The following is a 14130-nucleotide window of genomic DNA, read 5'->3' on the forward strand; positions in this document are numbered from 1 at the left end:
CATGATCCATCCGCATCATCCAGCTCTACCTCAGTCTCAATGAGCTCAGGTCAGAACTTCTACTCTCCTGCTTTCCCTCCCGACATGCAAAGTGTCTTGCCCCCTGACTTCTCTTGCCACCTGTGGTTCTACTTATCTTTGGCCCCATACCTTTGAATCACTTTGAATCCTGGCCTCCCTTCCCTCTGCACATCCAATTAGCCACTGGCTTCTTAATCCCTTCCTCCCACCATCACCACCCCTCTTCAGGCTTCTCAGCTCATCAGACCATCTAAAATGTGCTTGGTCCTGGGAGTGGAAGGAAGATGCCCCTGGGGGCCCCTGTTGGGAAGGTGGTGTGTCCTCAGTCCTTGGCTTCCCCCATTAGCTTGGTCACTGAGGCTAGGCATGGATGGGCTGCTGAGCCTGCTTGGAGTACTGCAGGGGCTCCTCACTGGTGACCTGTACATCACCCCATGAGGAGTCAGGCCTGAGTCCCTCCAGTCTTTCCCTTTCTGGGAGTTGGGGCCTCAATCACCAGCCTCCCTATAGGGGGGCCCTGCTGCCTGGGGCCTCAAGACAATGGAGGCACAACCCCGCTAGGGAAAACCCTTGTTTTTCATAACCTTTCATGAGGAAGACTCACCTGAGAATCTCACAGAGCTGATGACCTGGAATTCATTTCTCTTGGGGTTTGGAGGGCACAGAACCAATTTTTGTTTGTTTGCATTCATGAATTTGTCCTAAATTTTTCCCCTGAAAATAAAAATTAAATTTATTTATATGCCTGCATTTGTGACAAATGATTTTGATCCCTGGGCTGGGAGTAGGGCTGGGGTGGGGGATTCCCAGGGGGAGTTCTCTGGGCTGAGTCCTCCTTTTTCACTTGCCCCCTAACCCACCGGGTTAGCCACCACTCAGCACCAGCATTGTTGTTGGGGTCTTTTGCATCCTTGGTACCTTCACCCATCAAAGCAGAGGGAGAGAGGGAGGCAGCCACCAGGGCTGTCAGAGGTGACAAGGCTGCAGGTTGGACTTGAATTTCTTGCATCTGGACTAATTGGTGTGGTGATGCATCCACCTATAAAATTATACAGTGGCTCACCCAGGGGCCCTGCATCTGTTGCAAGCAGTGAAGGGAGGAGAGCTCTTCTTCCCAGCGGGTTCCAGCAGGCTGCCTGCTGAGCCAAGGAGCACCAGCCTCTCTGGCTGTCTCCTGAGCCCGATCCTTCGGTCCTTCGTGGCTATCACCTCCCTTCTGCCCTATGGCGGCTATCACGGACCTCTCCTTCATGTACCGCTGGTTCAAGAACTGCAATCTGGTCCGCAACCTCTCGGAAAAGTACGTCTTCATCACCGGCTGTGACTCGGGATTTGGCAACAAGCTGGCCAGACAGCTGGTCGATCGGGGCATGAGGGTGCTGGCTGCTTGCTTCACTGAGGAGGGGGCCCAGAAACTTCAGCAGGATACCTCCTTCCGGCTACAGACCATCCTACTGGATGTCACCAAGACTGAGAGCATCCAGGCGGCGGCCCAGTGGGTGAGGGATCAAGTGGGCGAACAAGGTGGGGTGAAGTTCTTTAGTTTTCTCGGTTTACCCTTCTTTCCCTCTCTCCCACAGCATGTCACAGTATCAGGGACCCTAATGTCAAAATGGGATGGAAGAAGTGATGTAGGGAAAGGGGCTGGGACTCTGGCTAAGTCTGTTTGGAACCCACTGCATGGTTTGGCCTGTTCACATGAAGGGGTGATTTTCTGAGGGAGTTTTCTCTCCCAGCAACTCAGAGGGACAGAGGGAGGTTGCAATAGGAGGTGAGAGAGGGAAGATGTATTTCTTATGTCCAAACCTCTAAAGATGGAGGTGCTTCTCTGAGACTTCAGCAGTCCTAACCGTCAGATCCTATAAATACAAGCACACCTATTGTTGGCATCAGGCTAGGGAGAGGGGGAAGGGGCTAGAGGGTTGCATTCCAGGAGTGGGGGCGTTTGCTCTCCTTGACTGTGTCAGGCAGGGGAGACAGATCTCTCCTCATGTCACGATGGTTTGACTTCAGGGCAAGTGCCTACGTCAGACTGGCTGCTCCTATTGGGAAACGAGGCTGTGGACTGGGACAGAACCAGGACTGCGTGGGAATCTGCCCAGAGAACTTCCAGCATGCAGGCCATGAGCGCAGGAACAGGATGAACAGGGTGGCTCAATGCAGAAGCAGCAGCCTGGGGGAAGTCCTCAGTCCTGAAGGAACTAGTCTGGGGTACATGCACAGGTGGTGACAACAGAGCCCTGGGGCCTGGGAGGAGCCAGATAGTAAATGAAGCCCTGCTTCATTTTTCTCCTTAGCATTTATCACTATTCAATACACAATGTATCTTTCTTATTTACTGTCTGTTTCCTCTGATAGAATAAAGCTTCCTGGGGGCAGAGCTTTTGGTCTCTTTTATTTACTATCCTTAGTACTTAGGATAGTGTCTGGCACCTTATAAGAGGCTCAAGGTATATTTGTTGAATGAACTTATTAATGAATAATTCAGCAAGGGTGAGCCTCTTTCTTCAACAGCCTGCCTCAGCCAGCTCCCTACGCCCAGCCTGGAGCCACTTGTGGCTGTTAAGCTCATGGGGTATGTTAGTTTCCTATTGCTGCTCTAACAAATGAACACAAACGTGGTGGCTTAAGGCAACACAAATCCATATCTCGTAATTCTGGAGGAGAGAAGTCTAAAGTGGATCTCACTGGGCTAAAATCAAGGTGGCGAGAGAGCTGTGTTCCTTCTGGAGGCTCTAGGGGAGAATCCATTTCGTTGTCTTTTCCAGTTTCTAGAGGCCACCTGCATTCTTTGGCTCATGGCCCACTTCCTTCACCTTCAAGGCTAGCAAGGTTGGGCAGAGTCCTTTTCAGGCCTGGACATATAGAACACATCTTTTACTGTCCCTCTGGTTCTCTGGCTTCTGCCTCCTTCTTCCACTTAGGAGTACCACCCTTGTGATTATATGGGGCTCACCAGGATAATCTTCCAACTTTTAAATCATTTGGTTAGCAACCTCAATTCCCCTTTCCCATGTAACCCAACATATTCACAGGTTCCAGGGATTAGGATGGGGACATCTTTGGGGGCCCATTATTCTAGCTATGCCACTGGGCAACATCCTTGGTCTAAGAAGCACTGGGAAATGGGCAGTTCTTGCATGCTTTCTTGTTGCCCCTGAGAGCTCCTGGACATGAGAGGTTGGCACAGCCCTAAAGCTGTTAGCAGTGCTCTGACTGTTCTCTGGTTGTTCTTTGCAGATAAAAATAATAACAATAATAAGGTTGTCCTGATTCCCCAGCAGAATAGTGCATCCCCTGCTGGATGACCAGAGGTAGTGGTGAGTGTGTGTCCCTTCTCCACAGTCAGAGACAACTTGCGTTTTTTAGACTTTGGGTCTCAGGAGGCTTATTTTCTCTTCTGTAAGACAAGATAGTCCCCTCCAGCTGGGAAGGTTCTGAGTCCTGCCAGCCAGTTGGTCTACTGGAGTCTCTGTAATTAGAGGAAGGTAGGAAGATAAGGAAGGGGCATGGCTTGGATGGAGACCTCAGATCTAGAGGGAGGGGTGGACCAAGATTGATGTTTGCCTCTAGACGTGCCCTCAAGGGAGAGTGGAACATGCCTGGCAGAGTATCGTGAGGCTGCGGAGGCCAAGGTGGGGGTGCAGGATGGGATGGGGGGAGAGGAAGGGAAGGAGCCAGTGCAGTGGGGCTCATGGAATCCTTGAATGAAAGAGCTAAAAGGGGTCCTTAAGGATGATTTAGAGGCTTTTCCAGTGTGTTTTGAGTATCACCCTCCCCCGAGTGGAATTTTATATGGAAGCTCAATATGTAAAACAAAAGGAGTGCTTCTCCTGCATCTTTCTCCCCTGGCAGGTTTGCAAAACACTGGACAAAACTGTTTTTGTCCAATCTCATGAAGAACCTAAGGCACAGAGAGTGATTTATACAAGGCAGGAGGTAGAACCAGAACTAGAACTTGAGGCTCTTCAACCCTGGGCCCCTGCAGAGTTGAATGACAACGTTTAGCATTATTTCTCTCCATTTATACCAACACAATTTAAATATAAGAGCCCTTTCACATTTTTGTATAATTGTTTTATTTAAATGTTTTATATATTTATATACAAATATTATTATTTCCTCTCTGGTTTCTGAGCTCCTTGAGGGATAAGACCCTGTCTTGTTCATTTTACGTCTCCTTCACTCTTTAATTGGCACAAAGTAAATTCATAAATGAATGAATGATGCATGTGTGAATGGATGAATGAATGGATTTGGGTAGTATGTGAAATGAAGTTGGTTATACTTAGGTGAATAGAGCGGGGAAGCATGATGGGGAAAGGGATTCAAATATGAATACATTGATATGATAATCATATTTCTTATCCCAGAGCTAATAGCTTAGGTGCTCTTAGCTAAAGCCTGGATTGTAGCTGGTACAGAGACCCAGCTAGCTGGCAGACTTAATGTGAATAAGAAACAGGTGCCCCTTCAGGGAAAACTAATGAGTAAAAGGCACATCTTTCCTCAGGCTGTAATAGCTCCCCACCCCATGCCCCAAGCCTGGCCGTCTTGTGCCTTGTGCACCTACCTGCTCAGCCATCCTTGGCAGCCCTGAGCTGGTGGGTGGTGGACACTGCTGCTTTCCCAGAGACACTGGTTCTTTCTCCCTCCATCTTGCCCCCAGGCCTCTGGGCCCTGGTGAACAATGCTGGTGTGGGCCTGCCCAGTGGTCCCAATGAATGGCTGACCAAGGAGGACTTCGTGAAGGTGATCAGTGTGAACCTGGTTGGACTGATTGAAGTGACCCTCCACATGCTGCCCATGGTCAAGAAAGCCCGAGGCAGGGTCGTCAACATGTCCAGCTCTGGTGGTCGTGTGGCTGTTATTGGCGGTGGCTACTGCGTCTCCAAGTTTGGTGTTGAAGCCTTCTCTGACAGCATCAGGTGACTGAGCCTTGGTACCAAACCATTCTGGATGGGAATACTGGCAGTTTCACCTCAGGAAGGAAGGGCTGGGAGTGACAGTAGGTGGGCAGGGAAATCTGAAAGGAGGAAGTCAAATCAGTGGTAGGAGGAAGACTATACGTCAAGGCGCCCTCCCCAGGGAACAAGAGAAGAAGGGATGAGAAGAGGTGGGCTGGAGGCAGGAGGCATTAGGTGGGCCTCCTTTTGAACAGTCCCAGAATGACTGAGACCTTGTTTGGGCTTGTGGGAGAAGGAGGGAGGGCCCCCCAATAAGTGGAGAGGAGTGGGGGAAAGGGTGCCCCTGGGAGACACTCAGAGGAGGACGCAGGCCTTGCATAGACCCCTCCCTCCTTTACTGTGTGTGTTGGATATGGGGCTGAGAGTGGGAGGGATTTGGTGGGAGGCAAGGCCCTGGCCTAGATTCTTATTGACTTCCTCCCTACTGAGAATTGCCCAGATACTCCTAGACCAGCTTGGGAAAGAGCTAAGGCCCTTAAGAAGGGCTTATTTGCATGAACGTAATGCCTGGGCCAGGTGCGGGGGTGGAGGAAGTGCCTCCAGGTTCCTGCGGAGACAGGCCCCTCCAGAGGTGACATGCCCTGATGACTGTCATCTTGGGGCCCAGACAGAGTGCAACTCTTCTTTCCCAGGCGCGAGCTCCACTACTTCGGGGTGAAGGTCTGCATCATTGAGCCGGGGAACTACCGCACATCCATTCTGGGCAAGGAAAGCATGGGGTCGCGCATGCGAAAGCTGTGGGAGCGGCTGCCTCAGGAGACCCGGGACAGCTACGGAGAGGAGTACTTCCACATCTGCAAGTTCTTGGGGCGGGAGAGGGGTTTCTGAGAGGGGCAGGGAGGTCTTGGGGGTCACAGCTTTCGGTTTACAGATGGTAAGACAGAGACTGAGAAGGGTCCAGGACCCAAAGCTACACAGCTAGTGGCAGAGCTGGGGATTGAGAACAGAGAACTTGTGGCAGAACCATAGCTGCCAGGGAGATGGGGGAGTTAAGAGAGATACATTCACTCCTGGCACCTGCCCCCAGAACATCATTATGCAGGTGGGTCAGGTGAAAATGCACTGAGGTAAGTATAGAGAAGTGATTAAGAGAATGGCTGCTATAGCCAGACTGCCTGGGTCCAAATCCTGGCTCCACCACTTACCAGCTAGTAGACTTTGGACATATTACCTAGTTTCCCTATACCTCAGTTTTCTCATCTATAAAATGCAGATAATGACAGTGCCTACCTCACAGGATTAGTATGTATAAAGTATCTTAGGCACTCTAAGTGCTTGTTAAATAGAGGAAAATGAGCACGTGGGTATTTAAAAGGGAAGATCTTTAGGCAGTTCCTTTTCTGTCCCTGAGCTAAGGGTCTCCTATGAACCTTAAGTATTTTTGAAGGGTGGAGGAGGGACATCACAGCTGTTTGCTGTGCTGCCCCAAAACTTTGTGCAGCAAAAGTTGTCTGTCGGAACTCATACATCAACTCAAAAAGTCAAGACACCAAAACCAGGACAACCATTTCTTCACTTACTACATGTTTTATTGTGAGGCTGCAATGTGCCAGGCACTGTGTGGGGCTGGGGACTTGGAAGAAACAAAGCAGTGTGCTCGCCCCTCACTGCTTGTAACTTCCAGTTTGGGGGTGAATGGAACCCAGCCATTGGGGAACATGATAGGACATGGCCTGAGGTGCAGCGGAGGAGGAATTGGTCAAAAGTCCTGTTGCAGAATCTCCTGGTAGAAGACAGAAGGCCACTCTGAGGACTAGAAGGCCCCACATTCACTCAGACCATCTAATCTCAAAGCTGAGCCAGTTGGTTTCAGGAAGGGATGTTCCACAAGACTTCCTAGCTCTCTCCATTTCATGGATCCAAGGGCCTGGAGGGAGAGCAGCCCCTAAGAGCTCCCCTGTAGCCACCCTTATAAGGGGCAACTTCTGTCAAGAGAAACTGCCTTTGGCACAATCAGCTGGCACCCTTGATGGTTGTCTCCCTTCTCCAATTGCATCTCTGTGCCAGGGCCATCAGCCTGGAAGGCGAGGCCGGCACTTTGCTGTCTCAGGAGGGTTCCCTCAAGCCAGAGAGGAGCAGCCACGCTCCCAGCGCTGTTCCTGCCCACTCTGGGCCTCAGCTACCTAGTCCCACATTTCCCTAACCCAGATTCTTTTTTCCTCTTTTACTTGGGTTCCTTGACTTCCAGAGAGGCAATGTTCTGCTTTGGTTAAGCTCTTAGAGTCTCAAGGCTGCCTGGGTGCAAATTGCAGCTTGCCTGCTTGCCTTGGGAAAGTTACTTAACCTCTCGGTTTTCTCATCTGCCATGAGGGATGAAAATTAAATGGATTAGTATATATAAAGTGCATAGAATAGCACTTGGTCCCTGTTAAGAACAATTTGACTTAAACATTTGTGGTGGTTGTTATTATCTTTTCTTACACTGCATGTGGCCTCCTTTTCTCCACTACACTAGTACCTACAAGCTAGAAGTCCTTGTATTGCAGAGAGTTCCTTAAATAGTAATTATCCAAAATTTAAAGTGATAAGTTTTTGAAATATATCCAGAAACTCTGGATGGACTAAATGTAATTGATCAATCAAATCTGTGACAGGTCTTTAACTATCCAGAGGGGGTTATTTTAGTGACATGCTCTCCTGGACATAGTAGGTTGAGTAAAAATCCAAGACACCAAAACTAAGAAGGATATTTCTTCATTTAATACCTGCTTTGCTACAATCCTGCTATGTGCCCGGCACCATGTGGGGCTGGGGAGTCAGAGTAGACAAAGCAGCATGCTCAGGGCCTGAAACTTAAGGTTCAGTAGGGGAGACAGACGTTAATAAAAACACACACGTTTGATGACAAATGTGGACAAGTGCCACGGAGGAGAATCACAAGGCTATGAAAGAAGAACAGGGCTGGGAGTTGGAGCACCAATTCAGATTATGGCATAGGGAAGGGTTTCTCTCAGCTGTCTTTGAGGAAGATTAAGAGTTAGGCGTTGCTGGAAAGTGGAAAGGGAAGGATGGGCAGGGACATTTTTTGATGGAAGGCTCTGAGGCAGGAAACTCCTTTTGAGGAACTTTAAAGAAACCAGCAGGTGGGTAGCAGTCGGGGGTTAGGGGTAGCTGAGGGGGAACAGGATAAGTTAGAGCATCGAAGCACACCAGGGCTTAAGGATGTGATTTGCGATTAGAAAAGACCGCTCTGGGGGCCAAGCCCGTGGCGCACTTGGTAGAGTGCGGCGCTGGGAGCGCTGCGACGCTCCCACCGCGGGTTCGGATCCTATATAGAACTGGCCAGTGCACTCACTGGCTGAGTGCTGGTCACGAAAAGGACAAAAAAAAAAAAAAAGAAAAGAAAAGACCGCTCTGGTTGCTGCAGTATTCCAGGCTAGACATGACGGTGGTTTGGAGTAGAGAGAAGGTAGAGGAGTTGGACAGGAGTTGGCGGATGCCAGGTGAGGATTACACTTGCCACTACTGGGGGCGGGGGAGAAGGAACCATCAAGGATGAGTGGCAGATAGAGGTATCAGTCATTCATTGATTTAGGGAAGACCCAGGGAAAAATATGTGGAGAAGTATTCCTCTGAGAAAGTAATCTTTTAGTTCTGGACATGTTAGAATTCTGTGAGGAGAAAAATGTCCTAAAGACTTACATCAGTTGGAACTTTCTCAGTTACAAGTGACAGAAAATCCAGCCCAAATAATTTGAGCAGAAAAGGAATTTTTTTGACTCACGTGATTAAAAAGTTGAGCAAGATGGGCTTTAAGTACAGCCTGATCCAGCCCACGAATGATGTTGTTATGACCTGATTTCACCCTATCTATTGGCTCTGCTTCTTTTATATTGACTCCAGTCTCACAAGCTCTCCCCCTGTGGGGGCCACATGGTTGCAGCATCTCCTCACCTCCTGCCAGGGCGAGGTCTACTGAGGAAAATGGGGCGTCTTTCCAGTAGCTCTGCTAAAAGTCCTAATGTTCACTCTGACTTGGAAGGCCTGTGGTGGCTGGATTAGAGAGAACTGTGGGATATGCCCAGCCCTGAGCCAATCACTAAGCCCTGGGGAATGTGATGGTCTGACTGGTTCAGGCTGGATCACGTGCTCTGCCCAGACCAAAGGACATGGAGGCACGGACTCCCAAAGGGAAATCTGCAGCTGTTGGGAGCAAGGGAAGTAGATGTTAATGGGAGGGAATAATATCCTAAAACTCCCTTAGCAAAGAATGATCCAAATTATTTACGGGGCTGCTATGAGGCTGGAATGAAACACAGATTTAGCCAGTGTCTGAAAACTTCACAAAGCCATTTTCTAAGTACTCAGTGCAGCAGAGGTTGTAAAGTCTTCAGTGTGGTTCATGAAAGAATGTGTATAAAGGTAAACTACTTCTGAAAACCACTTGTCAAAAATCTGGTATTGTTATTCTAAAATTGAGTTTGTAAAATACCATGGGCCTATTCATCTGTAGTCTACACCATGCTTTTAGAGAAAAATTTTCAGAAAAATTTACTGAGTGTTTATTGGAATACAGAGATGAGACGAAGTCTCCGGGAATCTAGCAGGGGAGATCTAGAAGCAAATCCTATACCACACGGAGCACTGGGCAGTAGTGAACATGAGTACGACACAAACTCACAGTACAGAGATATAACTCTGCTGTCAAAAAAGCCTCACCGAGGTGACAATTAATGCGTTAGTGAGTTTTGAAGGATGAATAGGAGCTCACCACAGGGAAAGAGATGGCAGAGTTTGCCACAGAAGGAAGAACGTGAGCACCGTTTTAGAGACCTGTGCTTTTGGAGGCAGTGGATTCAGGGTTTAGATTCCAGTCCCTCAACTCTCTAAATTTCAGTGTATCCATTTATAAAGTATAATAATTCCTCTCTCACAGATCGTGAGGAGAATGTAAAGTACTCGGCTCAGCTGTAGTAAGAGCTCAACAAACCTTAGCTATTGTTGTTATTACTAGTCTGTCAAGAGTGAAGCATGAATTGGTTGTGGTGGTGATGGAGGCAGGAGAGTTAGAGATCAGATCATGAAAGGCTTTGATGGCTGCATTAAAGAGTGTGGATCTTATCCAGAAGGAAAGGGAACCCTTTAAAATGGGTCTGAATGACTGGTCAGATTTGTGTTGCTATGGGCAGGATAGAGGCCAGCTGGGAGGCTGCTGCAGAAACCCAGGGGAGGAATGGTAAGGACATGAAGTTAAAACCATGGTGGTTATGGGAAGTGGTGGGGGGAGACGAGGGGACAGGGGGCTGACTGTGGGACAGTTTGAAGAAATATTTAGGAGTGGTCACACAGCACCACTGGACACAAACCAGCAAGTTGCTGTGGCCAGCCAAACAGCTCGTGAGCCCCAGGACCAGGCCCCAGATTTCTTGGAGTCATCTTTAACTACACCCAAAATAGAATCATATTGGAAATGGCTAGTTAATAGCAATTGACATGGGCACATTCCCACAGAAGTGGCACATAGACTCACTAGAACAGGCAGGCGAACAGAGAATGGTATTCGTGTCCTAACAGATCTGAAGATGAACCACAGCCCAGCTTGGGTAACGTTGCCGAGGAGAGCACAGCCATCTGGCCAAGCTTCTTTTTTCATCTCAACTCTGCTGCAGAGGCTATCAAAAACTCCCCTTCTAGTCCCTCTTTCTTCTTGGGGAGGGTCTATGGCAGAATCCCAGGACCTGTCTCTGGCAAAGGAGAAGGGAACAGAAACTCAGCTATTGGGGCCATATAAAGTATCAAAGCCTGGTCCCTGGTACTTTACAGACTTTATCTTGCTTAATCCTCACAATAACAAAAACATTTTCCGTGGTGCCCAAATCCAAAGCCCGTGTCCTTCCTCACTGTCTAGGACGGTAATAGGGGCGAGCTGGGCACATTTGTCTCCCTTCCCTCTCCATGCCTAGTAGAGTGCCCAGCACAAGGTAGGAGGTAATAAACATTCAAGAGAACAATGAAAGAACGTGCCTCACAGCACTTCTCATGACTGGGTACCTTCCTCCACCCTGCCTTTCAGAGCCTAGTCCCCAAACCATCTTCATCATGTCAGCTTGCCTCCACTGCTCTGCCCAGCTTCTGTGGCTCTTAGGTACTGAGTGTAGCTCTGAACATCCTGAAGAATTCTTTCAACACTCACCTCCCCACCTTGGCTCTGCTGGTGGTGGACTCCATGCCAGGCCTGGGGTTGGAGGACAAGATGTTGGCTTCTTGAGACATTATTGCTCTATAGACATTCTGGCTTAAAGTTAGTGTGTACCTTAGTCCATTTTCTGTTGCTTATAACAGAATACCTAAAACTGGGTAATTTAGAAAGAAATTAAATTTATTTCTTACAGTTCCAGAAGCTGGGAAGTGCAAGGTTGAGAGAGTGCATCTGGTGAGGGCCTTCTTGCTGGTGAGGACTCTCTCCAGAGTCCTGAGGCAGGGCAGGGCACCACATGGCAAGGCGGCTGGGCATGCTCTCTCAGGTCTCTTCCTCTTCTCATAAGGCTACGAGTTCCACTTCTGTGATAATCCATTAATCCACAAATGGATTTAATTATTCTGCCCTGATGACCCATTCACCTCCTAAAGGCCTTACCTCTCAATATTGCCACATTGGGGATTAAGTTTCAACATGAGTTCCAGAGAGGATAAACATTTAAACCATAGCAATGTGGCTCTTTCTGGAACCCCAGAATGTAGTTTGCAGCAGTTTTTTCTCCCGGACACAGAATGGGAATTCCTCAGAGTCTGGGGTGAAGGGTACTGGAGCAACACTGCTCTGTCCTCACCAAACACCCACAAGGGTGCTGACCCTGAGGAGTGAATTCTCTGCCTTTCTGGACCATTCCCAAAGTTGGGGCAGCTTTTGCTCCCACTCTGTTTTCAAGGTTTAATCCCTTATCAGGGAAGTCTGACTCTCAGGCACTATTTCTCTTCAGTTCTCGTGGCTCTCAGTGAAGTATGAATCCCTCCAACCTGCCCCTGTTTCAGAGTCCCAGGATGAGAGTGCAGATCAGGGCCTGCTGAGTGCACCATGTGGCCTGTCTCCTATTTACGTTGTGAGTTTTTGCAGACTTGTGTCACTTGGGTGCCCTGTACCCATCTGCACACCTGTGTGTACAATGCATTTGTCAGAGCCTTACAAGGCTCTACCTGTCTGTGCCTTAAATCATTTGAGTCCAAAATGGCCTTGTGACCAAGGCAGGGACAATATTACTATTTTTAATAACATTTTTTCCTAAATGCTTTTGTCAGAAATGTGGGAACACTAGGAAGTACATAGAAAAAAAGCTTCCAGGGCTGGCCCCGTGGCTCACTCGGGAAAGTGCGGGGCTGGTAGCGCCGAGGCCGCGGGTTCGGATCCTATATAGGGATGGCCAGTGCGCTCACTGGCTGAGCGCGGTGCAGACAACACCGTGCCGAGGGTTGCGATCCCCTTACCAATCAAAAGAAAAAAAGCCTCCAGTAGCTAGGAATATTACCAGCCAGACAATATTTTTACTCCCTTCCTTCCGATTTTTCTATACACATATTTCCTATCCTGTTCTTCCCCACCACCTACCCTGCTATTAATCATCTTTGTTATTTTCCAGGGAAGGTATTAATATCCTCGTCTTATAGATAATGGAAGTTTAAGCTCAAAGCCATACAACTAACAAGTAGCACAGTTATAAGAAGAACTGGGCACAGTTGTTCTCATTGCTAGTTTAATGCAATGGTAGGAACTCAATGCACAATTGCTGTATTCAGGAAGAGAAATAATTTTATCTATAATAATGTTATAAATGGTGTTTGTGTAAGGGACAACCTGGAGGGTCTGGTAGACCTGCCTGAAATGTTAGATCAGGGAACTTATGGAAATGGAGCCTGGATGGAATTCAGAAGAAACCATCTTTTATGAAAAATAACAGGGCTTTTCATTTTTTTCCCCTCTCTACCGTCAAACAGACACTGACAAGTTAGAACACATGATGCAGCTGGCAGAGCCGAGAATCAGAGATGTCATCAACAGCATGGAACACGCTGTTGTCTCCCGGAGCCCCCGCATCCGCTACAGCCCTGGCCTGGATGCCAAACTCCTCTACATCCCCCTGGCTAAGTTGCCCACCCCTGTGACAGATTTCATCCTGAGCCGGTACCTTCCAAGGCCAGCAGACAGTGTCTGAGCTGGGGAAGCTCAAGGGGTGTTGGGTAGAGTGTGAAGGGCTGGGGAGGGAGAAAGGACTGTGGGGCCACAAGAGGTAGTGTCAGACGTCCTGAGAGATGTTCTGGCTGCAAAGAACACTTTGCTCAGCTGACCTCCACTGCTGGTGAATTTACCAGTAACCTCTAACAGAAGATGAGTGCCTCTTTCCACCCACCAGGGCCCCACAGAAATCTGAGGTGGCCTTTGCAGGTCCAGAGACCTGTGGCATGGCCTCAGGGACATCTGCCACCCAGGCAGGATATGCCTTTTTCTGGACCTGGAAAAGTCAAGGAGAGGAAAACCAGCTGATGCTGAATCATGAGCCCCTCTCGGTTGTCACTTCCACTGGGAAACACTGTAGGATAATCAAACCCATGGAAGACTCTCAACCACCTTCCTACTGGGTCTTTAAATATGCACTAACCTCATTCACATAACCCATTATTGAAGTACATAGTAGATATGCAAGATTATATCACATAAAAGTTTAAAATATTTTCTCTCTTTTTAGATTTCTCTGTCCACAGGGATTGGGATCCACATTAAATAATATTCATTTATTTAATCACCACTGAATTAATTCTTCAAATATTTATTGAGTGACTACTACCCACCAGGCACCATGTAGGTGCTGGGGAGATATAAAGATAATTAAACCTCGGTCTTGGTTTTTTATTGTTTATTTTGTGTTGTGTTTTGTTTTAGCACAATATCTAGTAACAGAGGTAGAACGAACAGTGATAGAAGGAACAGAAATCAGAAAACAAATTTTTAGAGCTGTGAGGGACCCTGGAGGTCATCATCTAATAGTTCCCAAACTTGTCTGCATACCATTATCACCCAGTTAATTAAAAATATAGATTCATGGGCCCCAACATTAGAAAATCTGATTCTGTAGCCCTGGGATAGGGCCCAGACATCTGTTTTTGTAACAAAGACCTAGACGATTCTGATGCACATGGGCCCTTGGGAGCC

General features: G+C 48.1%; 1 protein-coding gene across 1 annotated transcript; it reads left to right on the top strand.

The window, feature by feature from the left end:
* The first annotated feature begins 1244 nt into the window (after positions 1-1244).
* Positions 1245-13135, top strand: SDR9C7 (short chain dehydrogenase/reductase family 9C member 7). Its single transcript, XM_063075825.1, has 4 exons — positions 1245-1545; positions 4691-4949; positions 5621-5784; positions 12918-13135. The coding sequence occupies exons 1-4, from the start codon at positions 1245-1247 to the stop codon at positions 13133-13135; spliced, it is 942 nt and encodes a 313-aa protein (XP_062931895.1).
* The last annotated feature ends 995 nt before the right edge of the window (positions 13136-14130 follow it).

Source organism: Cynocephalus volans, chromosome 12 (genome assembly GCF_027409185.1).
Source record: "Cynocephalus volans isolate mCynVol1 chromosome 12, mCynVol1.pri, whole genome shotgun sequence".
Lineage (NCBI taxonomy): Eukaryota > Metazoa > Chordata > Mammalia > Dermoptera > Cynocephalidae > Cynocephalus > Cynocephalus volans.